The 27,353-nt window shown below is 39.8% G+C and overlaps 1 protein-coding gene across 2 annotated transcripts in view; it reads right to left on the reverse strand.

Moving 5' to 3' along the window:
- The window catches only part of NTRK2 (neurotrophic receptor tyrosine kinase 2), a 198,886-nt gene that overhangs the window by 33,452 nt on the left and 138,081 nt on the right, over positions 1-27,353 (reverse strand). For both annotated transcript variants that reach the window (XM_058823316.1, XM_058823318.1), the window contains 3 exons: positions 18,272-18,402; positions 12,518-12,690; positions 8,857-9,091 (listed from right to left, as the gene is read on the reverse strand). In XM_058823316.1, coding sequence (XP_058679299.1) covers positions 8,857-9,091; positions 12,518-12,690; positions 18,272-18,402 — 539 coding nt within the window. The remainder of the gene's footprint in view (positions 1-8,856; positions 9,092-12,517; positions 12,691-18,271; positions 18,403-27,353) is intronic.

Raw genomic sequence — 27,353 nt, forward strand, 5'->3', positions numbered from 1 at the left:
ATTGTTCGTCAAGCCCAGGGTAAAAAATGCATATTTCGGAAAACTGCCTAGCAACTGCTTTCTTTAGAGCAAGGAGAGAGGCCATTTGCATAAGAAAACCTTCCAGCTGGAAGCCTGCAAAGACTGCTGGGAGCTGATTCTGTGACCAGACATCAAAGGAGAGTTCCCGTTTAAGGGCTGCTCCCTCTGGGTGGCCTTTCTGTGCTGTCCCACCATCAGCGGTGGCAGTGGCGGCTGCACAGATCGCACCAGTGCTCTGCAGCACCCAGGAGATGCCATTCCAGTATCCGACTGTGCTCCTGGAGATCTTTTACTGATTTTGTTCTCACACCATCTTTTCCTCACACTGTGCACATAACACATCAAAAAGTCAACAGTTTCAGCTGCTAACCTTTGGAATTCTGTAAATTGCTTTGCAGATTGCCTGCCAAAAGTGACAATCTGTAGCACTGCAGTACAGTATCTCCAGATATTTACACATGGTTCCTCTCCATACAAAAAGGCTTTGTTAGTCTGCACAAATGCCTGGCGCAGGAAGAAAAACAACAGAAATTACTTTAAAATTTCTCTTGACATTTTTTGCCTAGAAAAGGTTGACCATAAGCTTTGCACTTTCTAAAGCCCTGGGCAAAACATTGGCTCTTGTGAAGTCAATGGAAATAGCCTCCACCAATATTCCAAGTACAATCCAGCAAATTGTGAACAGGGATGGGATTGAGGACATGGCTCTCTTATGTGCTAATCATCTAAATAACAGTTAAATCGTTTCAGCACCTGCAAAAAAATAGCTCTGTACAGCTCTGCTGCTACTTAATGGAATGAGGCGATTACGATCACAGTTCTGCAAAGCTCTCCAAATTGCAGTTCCTAAGGCTAATTTCAATGTGTGAATCATTGCTTTCCTGCAATTTATATCCATATGTGTGGTTATTTTTGAGAATGATTCAGTTTTGTATGTATAATTTTAAAAGGACTTTTTAAGTTAATGAACATCTGTGCTAAGAGCCCCTCAACAGAAAAGCTTGTGTCAGCCACTGGTGACGATGACTGTGTAGACTTCCTCTATCCTATAGGCGTGCATGTGGATCCTGTGGCTCTCACCAACTGCATACTGCAGGAGTAACCAGCTGAAAAGCACTCCATTAAAACGCTTTAACAATAAGGTGGGAAATCCAGACCCTTGAAAACTGTAATATCTGTTCCATAACCAGTATGGAACCAAATACTAAATTCTTAAAGCTTTTAACAGAAGCAAACAGAGGGAAAAAATCCATTTGAAAATTTCCAAACACTTTAATATTTTGATTGACACACATTCAACACTTTAAGCTATAGCATAGCTCAACAGGATTTCTGCATATGTTTCTAGGTACTGCCTCCTGCCTTGAACTTTTTTTCTCAAGACGAACCTGTTTCTTGACATGCTGCATGAGAACCGTGTTGGTATAAACCTAGTGCTGGTGGATTTACAAGGAAATATTGGGCACTGAAATTCAATAGGTAATCAAGTAACTAGTCACAGCAACAAGGTTACTTTACTTTAGTCTTTTAATCAGCTTAATTTTTCAACCTAGTTATTATGGGTTTTTGTTTCTGCCGTCTTTGCACTCTTTGATCTCACAGACAAAGCTGAAATAAGGTTTTCAGTGAAGAACTGAAGAAGTTAAACAGCTGTAATTCCAAACAAAACCAGGAATCCAACCAATAGTTGTGTAAGTAAAAGCTGGGGACAGACCATGCCTCCTGCACAGCACAGAATATATTCTGCCATGTGCAAGTAGCGACAGGTATCAAGCCGTGGTGCTTACCCTTGGTCATCAGGAAAACACCATGTCCTGGTGCATACCAGTTTTTAAATACTGATGCTACAGTGACTTTTAGAAAGCCCTTTAAAATCATTAGGCCTAATTCTGCTTGTGATTATGTTACTTTAGGTTCAGAGCTACTGCACTGACTTCAAGGCAGCTACTTTGGATGTACATCTCTCAAGCTGGCCTATTATTTCTTGTATTGTTTCGAGTTGCATGAAATCATCTGTGCACGTCTTCCAGGGCTGCTGGAACCCTCTGTCCTCCCCAGCACTACACATGATGCAATGAGACTCTGACGGAGGAGGAAAGCCGAGAAGTCCATGTAGGGAAGCAGATAATTTCCTTTTGAGCAATGGATGCAAAAATAGCAGCTAATAAAAAGCCTTCAAACTGTGCCTTCAAACTGTGACAATTCAATACACACACCTACGAGAATGCCTTGACAAGCTGCTTGACTTCCCAGTAACTCTTTCTTGTTTTCTTTAGTGCAGCCTCCTCCAAACTCCCACACACAGGTATTCATCTCTGTAATGACAGCTGAGACCTGCAGGTGTTTGCTGCTATTGCCCTTTCAGAATAGACAGACACTTGTTCCTCACTGTAAACATTTGTATCATGGTGTTTGCCTGGCTAGTTACAGCCCAAATAATGATAAACCAGCCTTTTCTTTTTTTAGCCCCTTGCTGTCATGCATTAATTCTTTTGCAAATAGGCATTAGGTACTGGAAATAGCTTAAACGAGATCACTCTCTGGTGATTATCTTACTAGCCTTATCTTTTGGAAAACATTTCATAGAGTGTCACCAGAAAAGTATATCATGCAGTTTCCAGACATACAGCACTCTACAACATTAAATTCATACATGAAGGGAGGAGGGTATGGCTAGTGGGCAGGATGCTCTTTCATTCCTTTAATTCTAATGTTATTTCACTGTTTTTCAAACTGCTACTTTGGCTTTGCTAAGGAACAGCAAAAATCAGAATAAGAACTGTTTGTTGACGACTTTAACACTCACAAGTGTCAAAATGTTTTCTCAAAAGAGTTCTTCATCTTTTTTATGTAGCAAGAAGGTTCAAAATCTATGTACTTTTAAAATAGGCCTGGAATGGCAAATTGTGTAACCATTAGTTTTTCTGGAAATCTGGGAGGTTAAGAGGTTTAATAGCTTTTTCTGTCTCACCTGAAAGCTTATGGGAAATCTGTTTTTTAAGAAGACAAACATCCCAGAATACTTAATGTTAGCGTTAAATAGAAATTATCAAAGAACATTAGGAAAAAAAGCTACAAAAATCTAGCAAACTTCCCAACAAACCTTTCTCCCTCCATCAGCTGTTTACTTTTTGGTAGCCTGATTCTGTTTCTTTAGTTCTTTACACCAATTTAGACAAGATCTGAATTCTAATTAAAAAAAAAAAAAAAAACAAAAAAACCTAAAGAAAACCAAGACAAAACAAAACAACCCAGCCCCCAAAGAAACCAAAAAAAAAAAAAAAAAAATAAAAGAGAAACAACAGTCTTTCTCAAGCACTAGAAGTACAAAATGTGCCAGTATGAATTGCAAAGTCATTCACTGAGGGACTGAAACCAAAAGCTTAGGGGAAAAAAAGGGATGTTCTTCATTTGGAAGAAGTAGAAGATGTGACTGGCCCAGGGCATTGTCTGACAATACGGTCAACATGTGACAATAACACAGGCTATGTGGGTTTGGATGTACCATCCAGCATATTTTCATTAGAGGCTGGGAGGTAGCTCTAATCGAAGAAAGATAAATATCAGATTTGGAAAAGACCATTCACAGTTCTAGCAATGTCTGTATCAGAAAGAGATACAAGAATTGCTTTTTCACACGCTGAAAGTCATTGGAAAAGGCTAGTGTGAAAAGGAAAAAAAATGAAGACACTTTTTTCCTGACAGTGGGCCTTCTTTCTGACAGTCTGGTAGGGGACAGGAGTAGTTTCTCTAAATACAATTGAGATTTAAAGACTGGAAAGAGAGTAAAATAATGTGATCAAGTAGGTGTCTATTGCTCATGAGTTAATTCAGGTTGCTGAATTAAAAAAAAAATGCAGCTGTTAAGACAGAGAAGCTGTTGTGCAGCCTTTTGGAAAAAGCACTGGCAACACAGTATCCTACTTATTTGCAACATCCACTTTGAGGGAAGGGACTGTGACAGGACAGGAGTGATTCAGGAGTCAGAAATCCAGGCTTCAGAAACACAAGATTGCTGCTATCCAGTTCTATACCTGAGAAATATTTGAGAAAAAGCCTGTCAGCATTTTGCAGGCTGCACCTTATTAACTCGTTCAACTAAAGTCATTCTTCAGGACTTGCCTTTTTGTTTTCCCTCTTGTTGTTTGATTTGAATCTGGATCATCTTCAGTTCCCACACTGCTCTAAGGTGCTGAGGACAGGAAACATGGCCAGATGTGCTCTGAGGAGCATCACCAAAAGCAAGGTATGCCACACGCTGGTGCAGCTGGCTTGGGCCCATATAGCTTTCTACAGCTTGCCAGTTCAGAAAGCAATTTTCACAGAAATGTCTGGTGGGGATTGCTCTCACATCTTGCTGTGTCTTAGGTGAGACTGAGTTCTTAAGATCTCTCAGGAAATTTTGCCAAGCATAGCTTCTCTTTAGGTGCTTAGGACACTGTTGAAAACTCCTTTTCCCTGGCAGACTAGAATTTTTATGGGGCTTGGTGTCTTATATAGAAGGGGCTAAAGTACTAGTGATTGTTGGTGTTTTCCCTGCAGCATGATGAGGTATCAGGTTCTTGTTGCTCCTACCCTTAACACCTACTCTGTGGCTTCCCTCAAGAATGAAAGACTTAGACTCAGTAACCTCTGTCTCTTCTTCCAATCTGATATGCTATGCTCTCTTTAAATAGCAAAATCGTGCAAAATGTTAAGATTTTAAAGACAAATGGAGTCAATGAAATTTATAATGGAAGACATCCTCTTAGTCTTCTGCCCGATATGTGCCAGAAGTGAAAGAAACTAATTTGTGAACCTCTCTGTAGTTTTAGGGCAAATTGGGCCTTAAAGAAAGATGGAAACCTCACCAGGACCAGTCTTTTAATAGAGTTTTTAGTGGTTTGTGCAAGCTGAAAAAAGGAGTCCACATTTTCTCCACTGTTCTTGTGCTGTTACATAAAGGCAAGTAGGTTATACAATAGCTAAATAGGGATTACAAAACTGAGCTCCATAAATCTAAATAAGAAACAGAATGTCTATCCTGCACTGGACAAACACAGAAGTGGGGAAGGGTGAAACTCTGATCCTAATGAAGGTAATGGCAAAGCTCTTGCTTAGTCTGGTGAGATCACAGTTTCATCCCAAACCTTGGCTCAAGCCTGTAGTTGGCTGACCAGGCTGGATATTTAAAGTATATCCATGTTAAGTTTTTCCAAGTACTGGGATAAGATGATTCTACTTTTTTTCAAGCTTCTTGCTTATAATTAAGAAATGCTGAAATTATTTTAAGATCAAGTACTGAGCAATCACTTGCAAACATGAACTGGAAACCTAAAAAGGCCCTGATATATTATCCCTGAAAGCAAGAACAACAAAGTGGTTCTTCTCAGGCTTCAGTGTCAGCACTTAAAAACACTGAAAGCTACATTAAAGAATTACCTGGGTATCTTAGAGTAAGATAGGAAACCCTGACCTGTGGGGGCAGGAAATCAAACAGCAAATCCCAGCTATCAACAGAACAAATAAAAGCCCCTAATAAACTTGAGACCTAAGCTCTCCAAGTAAATAACGTTGTGAAAAAGTCTTTTGTGCTATAAGGATTGCAGTTCAGCAGTGTTGCTAGAGCTGTTTGGCTGACAAACCAAACCAATTACTTGAGAGTTGTTTAACTTTAGCCTGGGGTGTAGAGCACTTAGGGGTAAGAAAAATCATCGCAGTTTTTTCATGTCCCCGGGGTCTGACTATCAAACCCTACCGCTGTTACACTGGATGCTAGCATGTACATCAGGACTTCTCCTACTTTCAAGATCCCTGCATGAAGAAAAAGACAGGAAAAAGAAAGGGGGAGAAAAAAGGAAAGCTTGTGCAATCAGGGCCACACATCATATGTATTCCTAGTCCAAGGGTTACTTCTCTCCCACTCTTCCCTGAAGCATCTCTTAACAGCTGAGCTGATTCAATGCAGAATGTCATTAAAAATCTAACAGTGCACAATGACTTGGGATCATCCTTATCCTACAGAAGCAAGCTATAAATAATCATCTTGGGCAAATCTAACATCATGACTGAGTGGCAGGCTCCAAAAAAAAAAAAAACAATTCCAGTGTATTAAAACCCACAAATGACGAACCGTTTCTTGCAGAACTTTTTGGAATTGTGTAAATCCCTCAGCATCAGATAAATGAGCATCAGATAAAGCTGTCAGGGTTGGGGATGATTTGCTTCTCTGTGAGTGTTTAAGCTTGACCAGTTAAAAAACTTAGCCTGCTATAAGCAATTAGGTGTGGTACGTCAGTGCTATTCCAGTGTTATCATTGACTTAGGCCTGCCAAGGATGCAATTCTCCAGGCAACCCTCTGGGAATTCATCATTGCCTCAATTTTTTCATGACCATCTTCTGATTGGCCCATATTCTGACATATGTCTCAGAAATGGCAGGCCAAAACTTCACAGGCTCAACTGGAACTTCAAAATTTATCAGCTGCAAAATATGGTGACATGGCAGGCTGTGGCTCTATCCCTCCTCTGCACTAATTAGAAACCAACTGGAACATGAGGCGCCAGAGAAGCTATCCTTCTCGTTCTTACTGTGTAGAACAAGCAACTTCCCAACTTGAAGTTTCATATCCACCCATCCCTCTGCAAGCTTACACCACCAGTTTGGATGGGGCTATGTTATTTTACACCATCCCCTTTGACACTTGCTTACCTCTTTCTCTCTTCATTTGCATTTCTGTCTTTCACTAACACCTCTCACAATTATTTTTCCCACCTTATTTGTTCCCTCTCTCACATCAATGATTGTACCCTCTTCACACTACTACCTCCCGCTTTGTTACTCCCTGGGCCTCCCAGACTGCCCTCCTTCACCTCGAAAATAAGTGAAGATAAGGGAGAGAAGGAGAAAAGAAGAGAATGATTCTGTTATGAGGGACAGAGGGAAATACAATGTACCTCTTAAATGAGATCCTTTCAGAGGTGCCCAAAGACTATCCAGGTTACCCAGGATGTCCTGAACTCCTGCTTTGTCTGGGTCATGGGAGTTTTTCTAAATTTGTGTTTCAGTGGGTAGAAGCTTTGCTTGAGTACTCATGTGCAAGACTCGAGGATTAAACCCAGATGTGCGTGATCAGGTACACTGATGCCAGAGTCCGTGCTCCATCACGTGCATGAGCCAAGCCTCAGCTGTCTCCAGGAAGGCCATATGACTACTGAGCTTCTATCCCCTTTTGCAGGTAGCTTTTATGCAGCAGGGGGAGTTACTTTTTTTTTTTTTCCAGAAATAAGCAAAGTATATGTTCCAAAATGTTGCCTCTGACTGTAACAACCTTTGGAAACATGTAGTGTCTTGCATATACATTCATTCTTAAATGTAACGACTGACATGGTAAACGCTGAAGTATGGAACAGAGACACAACTTCAGTCCCAACAGGTGGTGCAAAACTGCAATATGCAAAATCAGGTGCAAAATCAAGAAACCTTAGCCTCTGCTCATGGGTGTCCTTTAAAACAAAAAGAAAGTCATTACCATCCTGTATATTTTTTTAAGGTCTGAAGTGCAGTCATGCTTGTTTCTCGTTGATCAGATAATTCAGAGTGCCAGTTTCCAAAATAACAATATATAAGAGGAATGTGGATATGTTTACTAAATACTAGGTTTGTCTTTGAAAGGAAAGAAAATTAACAGGGAATATTTACAGTTAAGTAAACTGTAAATTAATAGTACCTTATGAGCTTTTAAGTGAATCAGCATTCAACAATAATTTTCAAAAGTGTAACATCATCTACCCTGTCCAGCCTTAGCCAGCTGTGGAGACAATCTCTTCCCAGGCATCCCACCAATACTGATGGTGAGGTGACACTTTCTTTTAATAACACAATCCAAATTGACTGGCTAAGAAAGTAATAATGAAAAAGGAATAAGAAATACGGAGTAGAGAGGCAGATACAAAACATGTGCTTAAGGAGGATGAGATTACCTTACAGGATTAACTCTAGGGTTTGTAAATTATCAGCTTGGTCATGGATTGCCTTCCCCAAGCCACAAGCAGGTTCAGTTCCAATCATGAAACTACAAATGTGATAGCAAACAGCAAATGGTGTCAACTACATGACTTACCACATAGTACAAAGACTGCATCAACAACAGCATTAATGCACTCAGTTTGTTTAGCCCAGCAATCTCAGAAAGCCTTTGCAAAATTCAGATCGCGCCTTATGGCAGCCAAGCTCAGGAAAAACAGTCAGAATGAAAAGAGCAACGGGCTACTCTTGTCCTCTGCAAAACAGCTCTTCAACATTAAGAAGTAGGACTAAAGCCCTGGTTTAAGGCAGGAAAAGCTTTTGGGTGCTCAGTATAACAAACTTCTTACCTAATCTCTTACTGAGTAAAGTAACTAGTCACTGCTGCTGCCCAGTACTTATTTTTCCTCTAGTTAACTGGTTCATTATACAACTGCTTCCCAAAGTTACCATTTCCATTTTTCTTAGCAGTATTTAAGAACATATTTTAATAGCTTCAAAGTGTTGGGCCAAATTTGATTACCCTTTTTATCTGTTGTTTCTTTTTCACTTATGCCAAACAAATGTACAAAATTTTTGCCCAGAGAAAAAGACCTTTCTGTGATTTAGAATCTAAACCCAACATATATAAACAACAAAACATGACAGACTACTCTGATTAACTGTCCAAGTTTACCAAAACCTTTAAATTCAGAACTAGGTTCTCCATATGCTAGGCTCTAAATTACCTGACAGACAGATGGTTAAGTATAAAAGCAGGTCAGTCACACCAATGTGGTAAGAGGATTAAACAAGACCTAGCTTATTACTTATTACAGCAGTTCACTTACCCGATAGTAGTCTGTGCTGTACACATCTCTAGACATCCCAAAATCCCCAATCTTCACCAGTAGGTTTTCACCAACCAGACAATTCCGGGTAGCAAGATCCCGATGCACAAAGTGCTGTGATGCCAGGTAAACCATACCAGAAGCAATCTGCTGGGCAATGTGAAGCATCTGGGATTGGGTCAGCTCAGCAGGACGGTTGCCTTCTGCCATCAATCCTGCATCTGGTCCATGTGCCCTGCACCAAAACACAATCTGATAAACTGATAGGCCACTTGTGAGGTGGTGAAGTGAAAGGCATTAGTGAGTGTCAGCCCTATAAAAATAGTGAAAATTTTTTGTCTTGGCTTTTCTCATTTACTGTTTTCATTTATTGATGAAGGATAGGTGGTCTGAAGAGCACTACAAACAGGGTATATATTACTCAAGGAAATAAGGCATATGTGTTCACAACAGCGCCCATCTGTCAGAAAGCATCACCTTTCTCCTGTTCCATTCTAGTAATCTTTTCTGGAGAAAGGCTGACAAATTAACCTGCTTGGGAACCAAGGGAAAATCTTATCACTCTGTAAGACTGAAAAACAGTTGAGGGAAAGTCAATGAAGTGGCATGCATAGCATCACTTTTCCTGTGACTGGCATTCCTTGATTTCTGCAGGGATACAGGCCATTGACACTTCCATCTTTTCTTAAACAAGAAAGAGCTAACTTCCTTCTGCAATTGAGAAACAAGGGCAGCAATTTTAAATTTATACTTCTAATTTCCTATCCAAATGCACAGCAGGAAAGAACTTTTGCATATTTCATCACCAAGGGTGAGTCCTGCCTGAGACAGGAATCCTTGACAATAGGAAGAAGACACAAAAGACATGCTATTTGGAAAAACAAAAGTCTTCAGAAATATGAGGTTTTCAAAACCTAGCAAGTCCCTAAGAAGCAACAATCAACTGATTAATGAGAATATTTGTATGCACTTCATCAAAACCAGAGATATGTTGCATTAGGAAAGCCCAGCGAAATACTGAGTCTCATGAGCTTTACCATCTTAACTGTGAGCCCTGGTATGCCTGTACATCCTAGAACCTTGAAGATGCAGATATAAACATTCATATGAACAATGTTTGCAGGAAGAATTACTAGCTAATCCTTACCAATCAATGAGGTAATCTGGCAATCACTACTCATCTGATAGATTTTATAATGTTCTAAATATGCTTTTCCATCCATTCTACTTTTCTGTATTTTCAGAAGCCCTTTTTTTTATTCCAATCCTGAAAACTATTCTTTCAAAGAGACCACCTCTCCTCTCCTCAATAGAGGTGAGGCCTTAATTTTTCTCTAGGGTAAGGGCACAGGAGTTTGGGAAAGATTTTCAAATTAATCAAAATCTGTGAGATCAAATCTGACACTACCAATTAGAAATATGATATTAAAATTGCCCCGAGGGAAGAATTTCATGAGCAAAGTGACAGATGTGAGGAAGAAATGAAGGAGGGTGTGTAGCATTGATGGGACTGTATCTGGTACCAGGCAAAGCAACTTTCTGCCACAGGGTATGCACAGGCAGCCATTTATCTGATCTAGGTTGATTGGGGGCAGGAATAAATGGGAGGACATGAAATATCCACCCAAAACTCACTAGCAAATTCCTATTAAAAACTTCTGTACCTTTATCCATGCCCGGATTTTGTTAATAAGTGTTCTCAGACACAAATCTCTGAGCTGCTAAATTAAAGAACTTTTCATCTATCTTCTGCTAGTTGCCCTGAGGACATGGTCTGTATCTAAAGGAATTTGCAGATTATTCCTAACATTCCAGCTTGCTTGTCTGCTCGATGCCGGCCAAAAATGAGGTGATTTTCAGTGTCTGCAATAGCCATGGTTATCGACAGGTATTCTCTGCAGCCACATCATCCACTGGTCCACAGACCAAGCCCTGGGCAGGCACGAGTTTACAGCTTTAGTCCTAGATTTGAACAGGCTTCAGCTGCATGCAGGCAGCCCGGCTCATTTTGGTTAAATTTTCAGATCAATTTTTCCCCAGCAGCCTTTGGTGGCGCTGCAGGGTAAGAAATATGGAACAGACCACTTTGCTGTGAACCTCTGGTCTGCAGCACAAGCTGCAGAAAATGTGAGAGGAATGACAAATTGGAGCTTAGGTTTAATAGCTTGTCCCAGTATAATCATTTTATGTTCCAAGGACAAGGGCTGATTAATAGCTTTTTTAAAAGTGAAGGCCTTACAGTAGGAAATATATTGTCTGCTAAAATACTTTTCTGTACAATAATTCAAAATCAGAGTTACAATGTAAGAAAAAGCCAATCAAAAAGAATCAGGCATAATAAGCAATTCTTATGGAGTAAGAAATTATTTCTCATCAACTGAGAATCTGGCTTCTTCTAATGGAAATTCAATGTTCTGAAAATGTACTAGGATGGCAGCTAGGGAAACAGCAGTTCTCTCCTGATTCACAGCAGAAAACCAAGCAGACAAACATAAATGCCCTTAATTCTAAAATATACTTAAATCCTTTGCCAGAGAGACAACCATTCTGGGAAGAATAGTAGTGTTTGTTCTGCATCTCCAGTTCAGATCCCAGTTTCTCTGTCAAACCTATTAGCCTTGCCAATAAGGGGGGATGCTAGTTGATGTCATTTGTTTTATGGTGTGGCTACTCTTTCAAGAGGTGGTAAAAAGACAGCAAACTCATTTCACATATGCTATCAGAAAATGCATAAATAGCAGCATTAGCAATCATAGTCATTTCAGTTGTATAGAAAATATTAATCTATTTAATGGAACATCTATTTTGATTATTTTACAGCTTTGTTAGAGATATCTTCCAAAATGGTGGTACCCCTTGCTCTCTTTAGCAGCAAAGACCTCTGTATGTTGAAATATCTTTGTGATATTTATTGATAAAACTACACAGTAGACATTGAAAGAACATCTCTTATGTTTTTTACATAGAGCAAATGACATCTCTTAACTGTTTATTTTTATGTAAAAAAGTGTAGGTAGAAATGGCACATACATGAGGCCTCTGTTCATAACTTCCTGGATCATGGGTTACCTATTATTGTGAACCTTATGTATCATCTATTTATCTATAATTGCTCTATCGACAAATTTCAATTTCCTACGCACATTCCTGAACAGCTTTATGAGATAGAGCCCTAATCTGGACCCCAAAGTGTAGCATTTTCCAATTCACAGAAGTTTCCATAGCTCACAGTTTTCTTGCTGCAGATTTATAGCGGCCTTCTCAAAACACTGAGAAGAGGGAAGAGAAAAGGGGTTAGTCTTCAGAAGCTCTCTGACACCTACAGATAGCAATAGGTGTTGAGTGGGATTTTTCAAGTGCTACCAGAAAGCCTGTAAGAAAATCATTCCTACTGTAGGATTTATAACCAAACATTTCAGAATACATGGAAATACATTGGAAACAATATTTCTTTGGTACAAAGTTTGATTTAATGGTACTTCCAAACAGTCAAAGAAAGAGAGCCCCACATCCTGGTACAAAAACCAAGAGTCTTACAATTTGTTTTCCTAGGTGTCTGCTTTTTCCAGTGGTAGCTATTAATTTCACACTAAGTACCAGTAACAGCTACCTTTTCTGCCCACTTTTGGCTCAGGATCACAACACATGTTCATGGATTTACCTGAGGAATTTGTTAAGATCTCCATGCTTCATATACTCAAAGACCATGATGAGTGGATCACCCTCAACACAGACACCATAGAATTTGACAATGTGCTCATGTTGCAGGTTAGTCAGCAGTTCTGCCTCACGGTGGAAGTCCTTGCGGGCATTATCACTGGCATCTTTCAGTGTCTGGTGAAGAAAATGAAAATATAAGGAAGGACAGATGTTCACAGAAGGTAGGAAATATGTGGGATAGCCCTGTAAGGGTAAGATAAGGACACAGTACAGCATGGTGGATGGAGGAAGTACTTTCTAAATAAGTCTTTTAGAAATGCAGATGTGATCTGAAGTGCAATTAAATAATGGCAGTACAATTTTCATTCTCCTGCCACATGTTGCTCCAAACAAACAGTTTTCTTGTAAGAGAATGTATGAATACTCATGCTCTTGCTGTGACAAGTGTTTTCCAAACACAGAACAAATAAACTGATCTCATCCCAGAAATATACTAGTACACAGCTGGTTTGTATCCTTGAGCATTTAACTCAAGCAACCCCTAGTATCCTGCTGGTATTTACCTTTCTTGTTTTTTCTTTAAAATAAAACTCTGCTTGTTTAAAATACATGGTGTTATTGTGGATGCATTCTTCATGTACTGCTGATGTTAGTCCCTTAGGTAGATTTATACAAATGTCCCTGGACCAGAGTAACCTAAGATTTCCGCCAAAAATTTCTTTGAAATTCTGTAAATCTACTCACATGACTAAGATTAGGCATATATGTAAGTAACTGGAGGTCAAATCCTAAAGTGATAGACATGGAGGAAAGCGGGTGCACAGAGAAATTCTGGGACGTCACTGGATCAAATAGGAAGCTTAAATGTCATATAATTAAATAATACTAATTTAACTGTCACACATAGGCAGCTTCTGATTTCTCCTTACAAACCACATTTCAAAAGCAAGAAAACACTTCCATGCACAAAAAAAAAAAAAAAAAACAAACTTCTGACCCCAATTAAATGAGGAATAATTATAATTGACAATAAACCACTAATAGTCTCTGTAGTCAAGAGGTACAGTGGTTCGCTATACTAATTCAAAAAATCTTTCTAAAACCACAAGAGAAAGATGGCAAGTTACTAACATTCACAATTTATTCTTCACAGAAACTGCTGTCTGGGCTCTGTACCTCTGGATTTTAACAATATCTAGGTTTAATACAATGGAAGATAAGACACAAAAGTAGTGGTGATGTTTTAACTAAAGATGCCTTTTTTCTGGCCATCTAGTCCCTTTACTTTCTAACCTGAATTAATATGTAGACCATGAGACCAACTACACTCACCAGAACAGAAACAGAGTAAGTTGATACTGTCCAATTTTTCTGCCAACAAACTGAGATTTAGCAGCAGTTGTCATGGTTTGTTCAAGCTTTTGTTCAACAGGGACAATTCTGTCCACTTTTCTAGTATTATATGTGTGCATGTGTGAAGAAGAGGCTAGAAGGTGACTGTTGGAAAAAACACATCTTTTACTTGTGATACCCCAATCCTGGGTCCTGAAAACTGAATAGCTACCATACTAAAATTCAGATGGGGGGACAAGGACTAGGGCAGCATTGATTGCTGTCTTCCAAGTTCAGGGACTTTTATCTGTCGATTTCAGCCTCTGTGGATCCTAGAAGCAAGAGAAGGCACTCATGCCTTACATGTCCCTTCTCTGAGGAATGTACTTCTGAATCTTAACATACCTTCATGCTCAGAATCCTTTTTTCCACAAGCTTTGCCAATGATCCAACAGGGATATTGCTTCATCAAGGCTTCACTAGCCACAATATATTAGTATACACAGCTTCCCACTGGACATCAAATTTGCTTCCCACTATGGGCTACACACAATCACATCTGAACTGAGCAAGGGCTGGAATTGAAGTGTTTTCCAATACTTTCAGGCTCTGGGATGATGCTTTAACATGATGCAGGCAACAACCCACAGTCCAGTGTATCTTACATATACTGAAATCACTTGTAATAATTCTGTTGTCCCTTGCGTTTCCTCTGGTAGTTTCATACATGAAGAAATTGGACTGTAATTGTTCTCAATAACAGAATTAGAAAAACAATTAATACAAAACACATTTTAAAATTATAGCAATCTGGAAAAAAACTGCCAGGGAGAAGTAGAGGCTGATCCTCTTTCCAGCAGGCTCTTTCCCTGGAAAGACAGTAAAAATGCTGACAGCTCTGTCCTGTGAGGATGGCATATTGTATATTTGAGAAGATGCTTTTTATCTCACAGAAACGGCAAAATTATCATATGACAGAGCAGTTGCCATGGCAATTCCACATTTTCTGTCAAACAGCAAAATGCAGAGAAGTCTAAAACTCAGGTGAAACTCATGCAGGGTTTCTACTACCATGGGCTGACTAGAATTTCTGTCACCCACCATCACAAAATCTCCTTTTCATTATTTCATGCCGTGCACAGAATAGACACAATGCATGAGAGAGAGCTGGCACAGTCAGGCAAGGAGGAGACTGGAAGGTAAAAAAATTAATATGTATGTAGAATTTACATAGAAATGACATTGACTAATGCATTTAGCTTGTTCTCAGTACAAGAAAAAAAGAAAAAACCAAAATAAAAACCTAAGAGCACAAAGAGAGGAAAGACATATTAATTATTATTATCATTACTGACAAGAATGCCAAAGCTCTGCATACAAAGCACTTTCACCAGTTGACAGGAGGTTTTCCCAAGTAAGATCTGAGATTCAATCACATGTGCTTTCCAGCCACTCCACGTGGTCTGTGCTGCCCTGTGCTCTGCAGTGAGTGTGGGCTCCGACACCACTCTGTCTGACACCACCTGTGCCACTCTGACACCGCAGAGCTGCCTTCATGGGCAATCAGAGCAGCAGCAGGAGCATGGGGCTGTCACCAGCAGCAGCAGGACTTGGTAGCCAAACTCTCAAGGCAGCTACATGACTACTACTATTACTTTCCACTGTTTCAGCCTTCCCCTACAAAATAATTGCTACTGCTTGCCATCAACATACGAGACCTGACTGGTATGTCTCCTCAAGAAATGAAGGGGTGGTTTTGAGTCTTCTCAGAACTGAAGGTCTGAAGAGAATTGGAAATCTTTGGTTTTCCTGTGCAGGTGCCTTGGCAATGTTTTTGATCTCACACACACAGCAGTCTGCTAGCTGAGCAAAACCTCCCAGGGGAGACAGAGGCAGCTGCTAACCTGTGCCTTGTCAACCTCACCTCCCGCTCTGGATAGGCCACACTAGCATGAGATTAGATTATGCCTGGGATTCAATCCTATGAGGAGACAGTAGTGAGCCAGGCCTGAACAAACCTAGCAAATGCCCTCAAGAAAACAGTAATTTTTCCTTCCTCCTCCCTCTGCTCTCTAAAAGTGCCTGATATGATGTGCTGTGGGGTCAATGCTAGTCCAAAACCCAGGTTTTGTCCTACGAAAAGTATTTCCAAGCACTCTGTGTTATCTCCAAAAACCTCACACTAATCAAAACCAATTTAAACAAATTGCCTTTCTCCTCTTTAAAGGAGCAAAAGCTCATACTCTTTGGTATTTTATGCTAGGGCTGATCTTTTGTATCTTTGCAGATTTTTCTGGGCCTCTTAGCTCCTAAATAATTTGCTGCAGCAACCTCAGCATTTTGGATACCAGCTGACTGATAAGAAGGGAACATGTTGAGTTCAAAGGAGGGATGCTCAGGGCCAGGGATGAGCAATACAGTTTTCCAGCAACTGGCAGGCACAGGGAGCTGACAGGGACCACTAGCCAACCTGACCCCCATTGCGCAGTTGAGGCTGTGCCTCCTTGCTGCTGAAATCTCCCTGGCACCACCTTAGTCTTCAGCAAGCACCTATGCCCAGGGGCTCACCAAATATATTTCATAGTGATTGGTGTGTTCTGGTTTTACCCATGGTGCTGAAGCTCCCTAAAGCTGTTGTTGTGCATCAGGAGGAGCTGCTCATTGCTGCTGGAATCCAGGTCTGCTCCTCTACTACTGACTCAGTGATGGAGTCCAGACACCATCCTCCACTGAAGTGCAGGACAGCTGTACTCCAGTGGAGGCTCCATCCCTCGACCTCCTCTCTGGCTGAGGGATACCTGTTATCTGAGGTTGGTAACCACAGTGAAAGAGACAAGCATCAGGAAATTAACCCCTCATTTATGTGAGGACAGTATTGACTGGCTCAGTTCACCAAAAAATTTCCTCTGTGACCACAGCTAGAGTCACATCTTTAAGAGCCAATGACAGAAACATAAAATGGGAATAACCTGTTCCCAGAGGTAATTCTTCCCACACCTGCCTGCAAGATTCTTATTAAGGATGCTGTAAAGAGAGGATTTGATAAGAAAAATATATAAAAAACCAAAATCATATGAGAAATTGCCCAGAAAATGCATAGATTTGTCATCTAGGTCTACATATGGAGACATGTGTACCTTTAAAGGCTGAATACTCTTCCATTTGATTTACACTGAGAATGAGCAGCAGACAGAAAGTGCAGTGCACCATTTAACAACAAAAGTGCTAGACTCCATTTAGACAGGACTTTCAAAAGGAACAAGTAAATGGAAATACTTTAGTTTTGCTTTAATCAAGCAGTTCTCTAAAGTGATAGAGGAAAGGCCATTTCCATTGAAACCACTAAAATACAACAAAAAATTCATGCAGATCTAGTTTTGTCACCTCCTATCTCTTGCTTTTTCCTGTCTATGCTATATCCCTTCAGGGCTTAATTTTTTTTCTCATCAGTCAACATGACTGAACTACTCCAAGTATTGAAAAGCTTATAACCTTGGCAAAGCCAAAAACCTATATTTGATGGAGCACTCTACAAGACTATTCTCCCTTCATGTTCTTCCATTGTCAGACCCAAGACTCTATTTCTTGTTACCAAATTCAAAAAGATGATCTACATGATTTCTTTTACTTTGTGGTTTCCTCCAAAATGCACACATGGTTGTCTAATTGTGACCTGTCAGATAAAATTATTTTCTGGTCACTTGGCATATCCCAAATTCTGGACATCTATTCCCCCTGAACTTAATGAGATATTTCAAGTGCTGGACACCTCATTTGGTTTTGGCAGAATGCTACAGATGGAGATAAAAGATTGTTTTCAGGGAAAGTTTTCAAACTCTGAGAGTGTAGTTTCACCAATACTGTTTTCTAGCTACATCCACAGCTAAGGCCAACAGCTAACCTCAGTTCTTGAATTTTGGGAGAAAAATAGGGCTTTGTGCAGAGAAGAAGGCTTGGTCTCCAAGCTATACTAATGAAAACTACCCACAGACAATTTCAGTTGCTGACTAAAAGAATGGCACAGTCCTGAAACAGAAAGCTGATCTTTGCCTAGCAATTATACACATAACCTATTCACTTAGCTAGTAACAGATCATTTTTTGGACACACATATATATCACATGCATTTTTAATAACCTAGGCATTATTTTTCACTAACTGTTCTTCAGACAGACCATAAAAGATTTTGCCCCCTCGTGATGCAATCTGTTTCCTCCCTTTCCTTATATGATTCAGGTCTCCTTTTATAATCCACAGCAAGATCAAATACCAAATTCTCTTAACACTCCATTAGCCTTGTGAACTCTTCTACATGTTCAGAACAGTTACACTGGATTATGGAATAGGCAAACACGATCATTTACAAATAAAACAGCATTAGATGCAACCATGAATTAATAATGGCAACCCTAGACTCTTTTACCTTCACTGCCACCAAGATCTTGCCCTGCTCAGGACACAGGTTATAGCATTCCGCCAGAAAGACTTTCCCAAAGGCTCCTTCTCCCAGTTCTCTTTTAAGAACAATATTGTGCCGCTTGATATGATGCACAACTGTAAAAGAAGACAAAATAGAGGTCAGAAGGGAGCTGCAAGTTCAGGATGGGATGGAGCCCATGCTTACAGCCACATGGAGATAGGATTACCTGTAAAGTAGGGAAGGAATAAAAGAGCCCACATGTCAGTTTTTACCATTTTCTGCAAAAAAGACTGAGTTTATATATTTGTATTTGGAGGGTAGTGCATTTTTTGGATAAGAAGACATGGAATTAAGAGTCACCTGGGAACAGGCCATTTATCATCATGGATTTTAGGATGACTGCTGCAAGGCATACATAATATCTAATGCTACTTTTTAAAAAAATATTAGGACAGTGAATCAGAAAACAAACAAAGCCTTTCTCACTCCTTTTCTACTTTTGTACCTTTAACAATAGCAGAACTCTCCTATTCAAATCAAAAAAGTTTTAAAATTAACCTAAACCCAAGGCGTCCTCTAAGAAAACCCAATATGTCCCCTTTCAACTAAATACAACTTAACAGTCTGGTTTACTTACTACTTGTAAGCAAACCACTGCTTTCCCATGTTTCTCACAAACATGATTTACAGCATTGATCTGAAGTAAAAGAAACAAAAGATGGACAAAGGTTTTAGTCCACATAGCAGACAGAACCTTAGTTCAACTGCTGCCCAGAATCAATTGATTCAAACCCTGAAGCCCAGGAACATTTTTTGACTTATTTTACATTCTCCTTTCAGCAAAAGCTTCCATTAAAATCTTTAATATTTAAAATACTGTACTAAATTCTGTAGACTACATTATCAATTTACAATGTTCAAGCTAAATAAAGCAGTTCTAAGGGCAGTTTAGCTGCCAATAGGGTAGACAGCTTGTGTTGCTGAAACTGTACAATCCAGACAGCATCTGCTGATGATTTTAACCTCAGTACACTTAGCTGTCTTTGCAAATGCTGAAATTTAACCCTGCCTGGAAGAAGCCCATTTGCAACTTAAATTCTAAACACAGCAAATTAAATAGCAGTGCACAGGCATCAGGGTGTCTTTGCAAGGGTGAAAATCCCACCTTGGCTGCTCAGCTGCAGGGACCAGGACTGAACCCTGCCAATAATTTAGGATCTAACCAGACGCAGACCGACACCTGCCTGCATACTTGGTCACAGGCCTACTCCAGACTGGGTGACCACTTGCAAAAAAACCACCTTCCCTCCATGACTAAAGGAGGACTGCTGATGATAACATTAGTAGGGAGAAAGGGCACAGCCTGTCCCTATTCCTATCACCAGCATTTGGAGAAAAGAACCACAGCTTACATGAGAGGAAAATGTGTGTCCCACACCCAAAGCCTACAGCAACCTAACCTGAGCATCCTGCATGTAAATACACTTCGTTTCCCTGTTTGTGGACATGAGGGAAATCCGGAGCTGGAGCAGGCTCCAGAGTGAGCAATCCAGCACACATGTGCCATCTTGAGGCGGGCACACACCTGAGGGACAGATCTCCACCAGATCTGCTGGCACCTGCCAGAAGGCCCCGGCCAGTGGGCAGGCAGGCTCCCCGTGCCCTGTGCATGGAGGGGGAAGACTGGATTCTCCCCACAGCCCACCAGACTCACCAGGCTTTGCTGCTTTCCCCACAGATGGTGGCTGCAGGGGGGATTTTCATAACCTCCTTTTTCCAGTGGCAAGTCTTCTAGGAGAGGCTGCACATCCCATAAGGTACACATGAAATGAGACTGCGCAGTAGTTACATTTTTTACTCTTGTCACATACTGGTGTAGCATAAAATTAAGTTTTGTCATGATGATGCTTTATTGGCCAACTACCTTGGGAGGTCCCCAAGTATGAGGGGTCTGCAGTCAGTATGAGGTTGCTTTTATTTCATTTCCTTCTCAGCACTGGCTTTGCAAGAAAGGCTCAATATGTAGTCAGCACAAGATAGGCCTGAATCAAAACACTCCTTTTCCCCATGGACACAAGTTAACCAGCATCGCTGGCCTCTGCTAATACTGGCCACAAGGTAGACCAGAAGAGCTGAAAGATTGCTGCCCTGGCATGGCACCTGAGCTCCAGAGTGTGGCACATCTCATCACCTGAGCTTTAATAATGACTGATAACAAATGAGTGCTACCCCCTGTCCCCTAAAAAACTTGTCATCCTACCCTTCCTCTTGAGGAGTTCTCTTTCCCTCTGCTTTACTAGTATTGCCAGGAGGATGCCTCTGTTCCTTTCCCAGAGGGGAAAGGCAGCAAAGGCCATTTTTAATTTTTTCCTGCCCACAGCTGCCAAAGACTCGGTGATGAAGACAGTCTGAATTTTGTGTGGGTCCTCTCCATTTGAGCCCATTATACTGGTAATGTTTGGCCCAGAAGTACAAAGAAGTTTTTTTGTGAAGCTCCTGGAGGACTTTACAAACAATAGAGTACAAATAAATAAAAACCACACTCAATACTTCTTGGTAGTACACTTACAACTGCTGTTAAACACTCATATAAACCAGGCATTCGAATAAACAATCCATCCTGTAAACCAAACTGTAAAATCTGAAACACAGCAAGGTGCAGAAGAGATCTGCACAGAATGTATTTGTAACTTGTTATGTTCTATCCATTACTGTTAGCTTTTTGAACTGTGCTGAGTTACCAAACAAATAAAAAACTACAGTATGACTAAATGGGCAGAGTTTAAACATAAGAACAATGCAACTAAATCAAACACATATGATGTGATGGATATATAAGCTAAGGAAAAAATCCATTTAGCACATTCAGGGCCACAGCCATAATGACACTGTCTTAAGTGGGAGGATACTTGAGCAGGAGATACACTAGAAAATTCAGGTCAAAATCTGCTTTCAGTTACTATCAGGATAAAGCAAATTATCTCTGTTAAAGTCCAAGAGATTATCCTGGATTTACATTGAAGAAACAATGCAGAATTTGGTCAAAGAGGACATAAACAAAAAAAGTCATCTCATAACACTGTCTCACAAGAAAAGGTACACAAACATTCAAATGACATCTATGTATCTCCCTTTGATCCTAAATGGCAATTGCATTTGACCTGCTATTTGTACTTTTAAGAGCATATAATCTCTGGTTTTAAATCTTAACTGATAACTGTAAAAAAAAATAGGTTTCATTAACTTGAAAGCCAAGCAAGTTGAACCTTGCTTCATATAAAATATGAAGCAAGACAAAACAAATTAAAGAAGGGTAAATGCTGAAAAGAGGCTAAGTTAAAATAATACCCACACAGCTAAATCCTTAAAAGCAGGGGGCTCCCATGGATGACAGGGAACCAGAGACAAGAGGGAGTACAACTACAGAAAAAGTCTCTCCTCTCATCTCATGTTCTCAGAAGCATCTCACCAAAAGTGTTGGACGTTTAGGTATTTTACTCACTAGCAGACAATATGTCACACTGGAAATGATGCAATATATATTTCCAGGTATGGGACTCTACTCCTTAGGTGACCTACCTTTGATGGTGAGGCTGAACAGACAGGGTCACACTACATTCTGGAATTAGCTCCAGCAGACCAGGCAACTCAAGATCACCTCATCACATTGAATTCCCTGAGTTGGACATGAATGAATCCAGCCAGGGACAGAAAGATACAGTATGAATTATTAACATTTTTTTGCCCATATTTAAAAAATGAAATGTGACAGAGTGAAAGTGTTTCCCCTTGGTCACAAACAATAGGTCTTAACATTTTACCACCACATGTGACCATTATACCATCTAAGCTGACCTTCTAAACTATATGGAGCATAATATTGAGCTGAATGACTTGTATGTGGCAGAAGACTGTCTCCAGAAAGAGACTGTGCCAGTCTTGTTTTGAAAGTCTGGACTATCCCTTTGTTTTCATACATAATCATTTCATTGCTTATAAAAATGCATGCCTTTTTTTTGTCTCTTAATCATTAACTTGTCTGGCTTGCATATGCCTCCTTTTGTCTTTAGGGGACTTTGATAGTTTTAGTAGCCTTTTCAGGTTTGGTATTAAACATATGTAATCAACATCCTTCTTGCCCTTCTTGGTGAGGCAAAGAGACAGAAGTTCCTTCCCCCAGGAAAGCATTTTCTTTAGTTCACAGTTATTGTCTTGACTTTTCTCTGGAAAATTTTTAAATATCCCTCTAAAAGAAGTTGTTTCCAATAGATTTTTTTCCAACTGGAAGCCAGTCTCCACAAGGTTGTGATAAAAACATAAAATAAGCTCCCTATATCTCTTCACATCCATAGATTACACTAGTCCTTTCAAGGCTGGACTTCCTAAGGAGCACAAAAATGAAATACTTATGCAGTATTCATGTGAGTGTCTCATCTTGTAGACCTCACCCAATCACAATATCACAAATGTTGTAGGTTTCAAATGTGTTCCCATCGACCTCATGAGAAGAGCAATGAGATTCATGAAGAGACCGAAATACGGACTCACTGATGGACAATAAAGAGACAACAGCTGTCAGGCATTACTGCTCACTGAACTACCAACACTGTAAGATCCTTTTGTGTTGCACACCCACTTAAATTATCTGCTGAGTCTGCTTCTGAGGATACTGTTCTAAATTTTGCTAGTGGTGTGCATGTGGGACAGTCCTGATGAAATTTGTCGTACCAGGGCTCAGCAACGAGAATGAGAACCTTCAAGATGCCAAGAAACCTGGCAAGGTGATATTATAAACATAACCACAGCTGCATAAATAAAAACCAGTCATAGAAAAGACTCAGCCTGCGATGTGACACAAGGTCCCACAGAAAAAGGTTTGCAAATTTCTTCATTTCTTTTCCCACTATTTCTATTGCAATTGTGGCCTGAACTATTTCTAAGACCTTGCTAGAAAAATACGGATGTAAATGGCCAACTGTTTGTTTAGATAGTGTATCAAATTTTTACAGCATTAGCCACTCACAAAGAAGTTTCTGCTGGAATCCTATAGAAGAAGGATACAAATTTACTACAAAGAGCATGAAGCAAGTCTAGACTGGTAGCTATCAGATTATGCAATAGCAGCATGTTTGCAGTTTCTACAAGATATTGCCAGAATAGAAATTTTGGCTTATTGAGATATCTACTCTCTGACACGGCAAGAAAAGCCAACAAAAATGCCTTTATTTTTTTTCAACCTTTTGACCTGTCAGCCTTCCCTGGATGCAGAAATAGGTTAGCTCAGTTGTATATTTCTGATTATTTAATGCATTTGTCCCATACAGCATTCATTTGTTATTATCCTATATGGATTTTTGTGTAGTGCTATTGTTAATTTTTACAATGTAGCAGCAACAGCTGCTCATGTAAGGCTCATGCCCAGCTGTTGTAGGTACAAATGAACAATGTTTTCATGTCTAAATATATATACATTTTTGTTTTTATGTATATGTGTGTGTGTGTAAAGGTTCATATATACATATATTTGTGTATGTATATACACACACATCACTATGTATACATATATATGATAGTCCACAACTGAGAACCAACTCACACTTTTTCAACTGAAGTAAAATAAGCTGACAGAAAATCTCCTCTCAGTACCTTGGTACTCTGTTCTAAATGAAAGGTGCTGGATGGTACCAGCTATAGAAAACTGAGTAGGGAGGATTCACAGAACAATAAGGCCAGAAAGGCACTTGGGCCTTGTAACATCACCTGCACAAGTCCATCTTCTGGAGCACTTTGAGTCTTGTTTTGTGTCTTTGAAAAAACACAGAATCATTCAAGAGCTGTAAACCAGTTATCTCTTGGGCGGCCATCAGTGTTTTGTCAGGTTTCTCACAAGCATTAGATCCTAAATGGGCTTTAAGGAAGGGATGGCTCATTTAGGATCTAATGCCAGGTTGAACAACAAGTGATCTTCCTGGATGAACTGGAGGCATTTATGAAAGACAAACAAGTGACTGTCAGGGGAATGGCATAATTCCCAGGCACTTACTTCCTACTTGTCTGGAGTTACATCTGGTAAATCAAATAAATCTGTGATTGCTGCAGCTTAACCTTTCAGTTGCTTTGTTTACAGCTTAAATCCTCCCAGGATATATATTTAAACCCCAGAATTTTTATTTTACTGGTTTAGAATTAGACTTTCTTTTGTAACAGAGCTCTGCAGCATCTTGGAGGGTGCCCAGTTCTCACCTGCCCGGAGCAGCAAGGGCACCACAGATCTTGTCCACTGTAAACTCATTTTGCTGTAGCTGGCATGGCTCTTCTCTGTCTGGAACTCAAGTGTTTACTGTCTTTTGGGGTTGCTACTTGATTCCTGGTGAGCCATTTTACTGTATTCTTTTTTTTCACAGTAGTTTATTTGGTTTAGTTGACCAAGATCCTGTCAGCTTGGCTATAGACAGCTATGATGCTATAATTTATTACATCCCTATATTCAAATAAGCATTACTTAAGGATAAATACTAACAAAAATGCTATCATTGTCTTAAATGCATGAGTCTGATGAGCTTAATTCACTCTTCATAGAAAAAAAATAAAGTAAACAGCTTATCTATACAGAAACTTGCCTGTGCATATTAAAACTGAGGTGAACAAGACCCTCAAGCAAGCTAAAACTGATCTTTTGCATGCTAAAACAATTGGGACATATCAGAATAGCTGAAAGCTTAATTTGGCTGCTTTCAAAAACAGTACCATATATTAATCATCCTGCATTTCTCTTTCTATGATGTTTCCAACCTACTAAAAGCTTTTCAGCACAGTATAGTAAATCAGCTTTAAGCAAAAAACTGACCTGGAATGCTGACAAGAACTGCCTTTGCAGATATGAATACACTTAATTTATAAATGCCAATCTCAATGCACTTCTTCCAAGAGGTTAATCATCATATAACTTAGAGGTAGTTGTGTGTGAGTGCTGTGTAAAACCTGTTAGTATTATTTTATGGGGGCAAATCTGGTCTGTCTTTCATATTTAACTGGAGACAATGATCTCAACATGAACATCCTTCCTGTTCAGACTTGGAAATCCATTCTCTCCACACGATGCTCATCTTTAGGAATCTTCTGTATTACAGAAATAGGAATACTTGGCAAAGGATGGGAGAATACCATGTAGCATATCTCATATAATAGATACTTGCAGAGGGAGAAGGGCCAATGAACACACTGTCTTCTAAACATTAACTCTTTTCAATCTCTGTTTTCAGGAACAGACATAGGCTGAAAGGCATCCCAGGATGCAGGCCTGAGAAGTAGGACCTGAAAGAAACTACCTCCAGAGATGAGCCATATCCAAGCTTAGAGTAAATGCGTATAAAGGTGACATTCAAAGGAGATTGCAGTGGTTTTGATCTACATTTATCTGCTTTGCTTTTTCTCTTCTCATTTTAAAAGGAAAAGGAAAAGGAAATAATTTTGTGGCTCTATGTTGCAATAATGAGCGATGTAGGGACCCCAGGCAGGTGCAAAGGAGTGGTCTTTATTGTTACTGCTAGGTAAGGCTTTATAAAGCCTTACCTATCGGTAATAGCTCTACACGAGGGAGTACAGAAGGGTTTTACTGATGGCCTTTCAAAACTAAATATGAAAAGAAAATGGAGCTTTCAAGCTTGTGAAAGAATTAACCAAATGCTTGTCTCACAGTGGAAGTTCTATTTCCTTTTTTAAAAGTTAAGCACATACTCAATCTTTACCTTTTTCTGAGCTATCTGAAAGACAGCATAACATCTGATCAACAGTGTTACATGGGTAGGTCAGCCCTTTTGCAGCTAACTGAAAAGAGAATATTAATGAAAAAATCATAGCAGCATGACAGAACCCAGTCTTATAGATCACGTTTGAGCAAATTATTTACCCTTTTCTTAGGTTTTTTTTCCCAATTCCTTCTACCAGGCTGCAAGACACTGTGTGGCTTTCTATAAGGAAACCCAAATCTTACACATTTTTACCTTATGCTTTGCTTTCTTTTAGCCAATTGAAATAAACCCTTCCCCTAAGCACAAGGCTCAGTTTCTGCCTGCTTCCTTAACTGTACACAACTAAGGCTTTGCTGCTACACGATTGTTCTTATGATTCTGTGCGTACCTCTTTCTCTCCTGGATTTTGTCGTAAGTGGTCTTTAAACACAATTAAAAGTTAAGGGTTTAGCCATTTCTGAGGAGGATCCCCAAATGACAGATAAAGACACTGGACGCTGCAAACAACCAAATTGTAAAATCTTCCTCCCCCTGCATTATTTACTAAAAAACAAACTCATCAGAAAGAAGAAATTACATCTCGAGTCTTCCTACACATTGAGATGGCAGGAACATCAGTTCACCCTCTGTCCTATGCGGACATAGAAGGGGTTAGCATTATACTGCCTGAGCCTCATGTGACAGGAGAGAAGACCAAAACATCATAAAAGGGGAACAAAACTGGACAAGCAGCTATTCCCTTTAACAGACTTGCTGTCCTTCAGCATTTCTGCCTTCTTCCACGGTGAGGTACTTGCTCTGCTTTTGTTTCAATTCCGGACTGGCACATCTTTTTGTTTTGCAACATGCCATACACAAAGGCTTATATCCCCATAGGGCATTTTCCCCTTGGCCCTGCTACTGTTTCAGAATTCCAGTGCTTATGATGTAATTGACAGCACATGGGTATGCAGGGCACACCCAGAAAATTCATCTTCACCACTGGGCTGTGACAGATGCCTCTACAGCAGCCACAGTGCAGTCAGAAGATTATTACATTGTACTACCTTCAAACAAAAAGACCTTCAAGACTTCCCTTTTACAAACAAAATGGATTCACAAAGGGTTTGCAAGACTGAACATGCTGGGGGTTTTTCAGGATCAAAGCCCTAACAATTGCAAAGAAAAGATGACTTTTCTTTTGTCTTGTTATAAATGCACTTGGGAAAAAAATTTCTATGTTTCTACACAAGCATAGCACATGCTTAATTTTTCAAGTTTGAAAAGACCTTATTGCTTATTGCAGACCACACATCACCTCCTCTGCTGATCCGATTCTTCTCTCCTGCATTCTT

Source organism: Ammospiza caudacuta, chromosome Z (assembly GCF_027887145.1).
Source record: "Ammospiza caudacuta isolate bAmmCau1 chromosome Z, bAmmCau1.pri, whole genome shotgun sequence".
Classification (NCBI taxonomy): Eukaryota; Metazoa; Chordata; class Aves; order Passeriformes; family Passerellidae; genus Ammospiza; species Ammospiza caudacuta.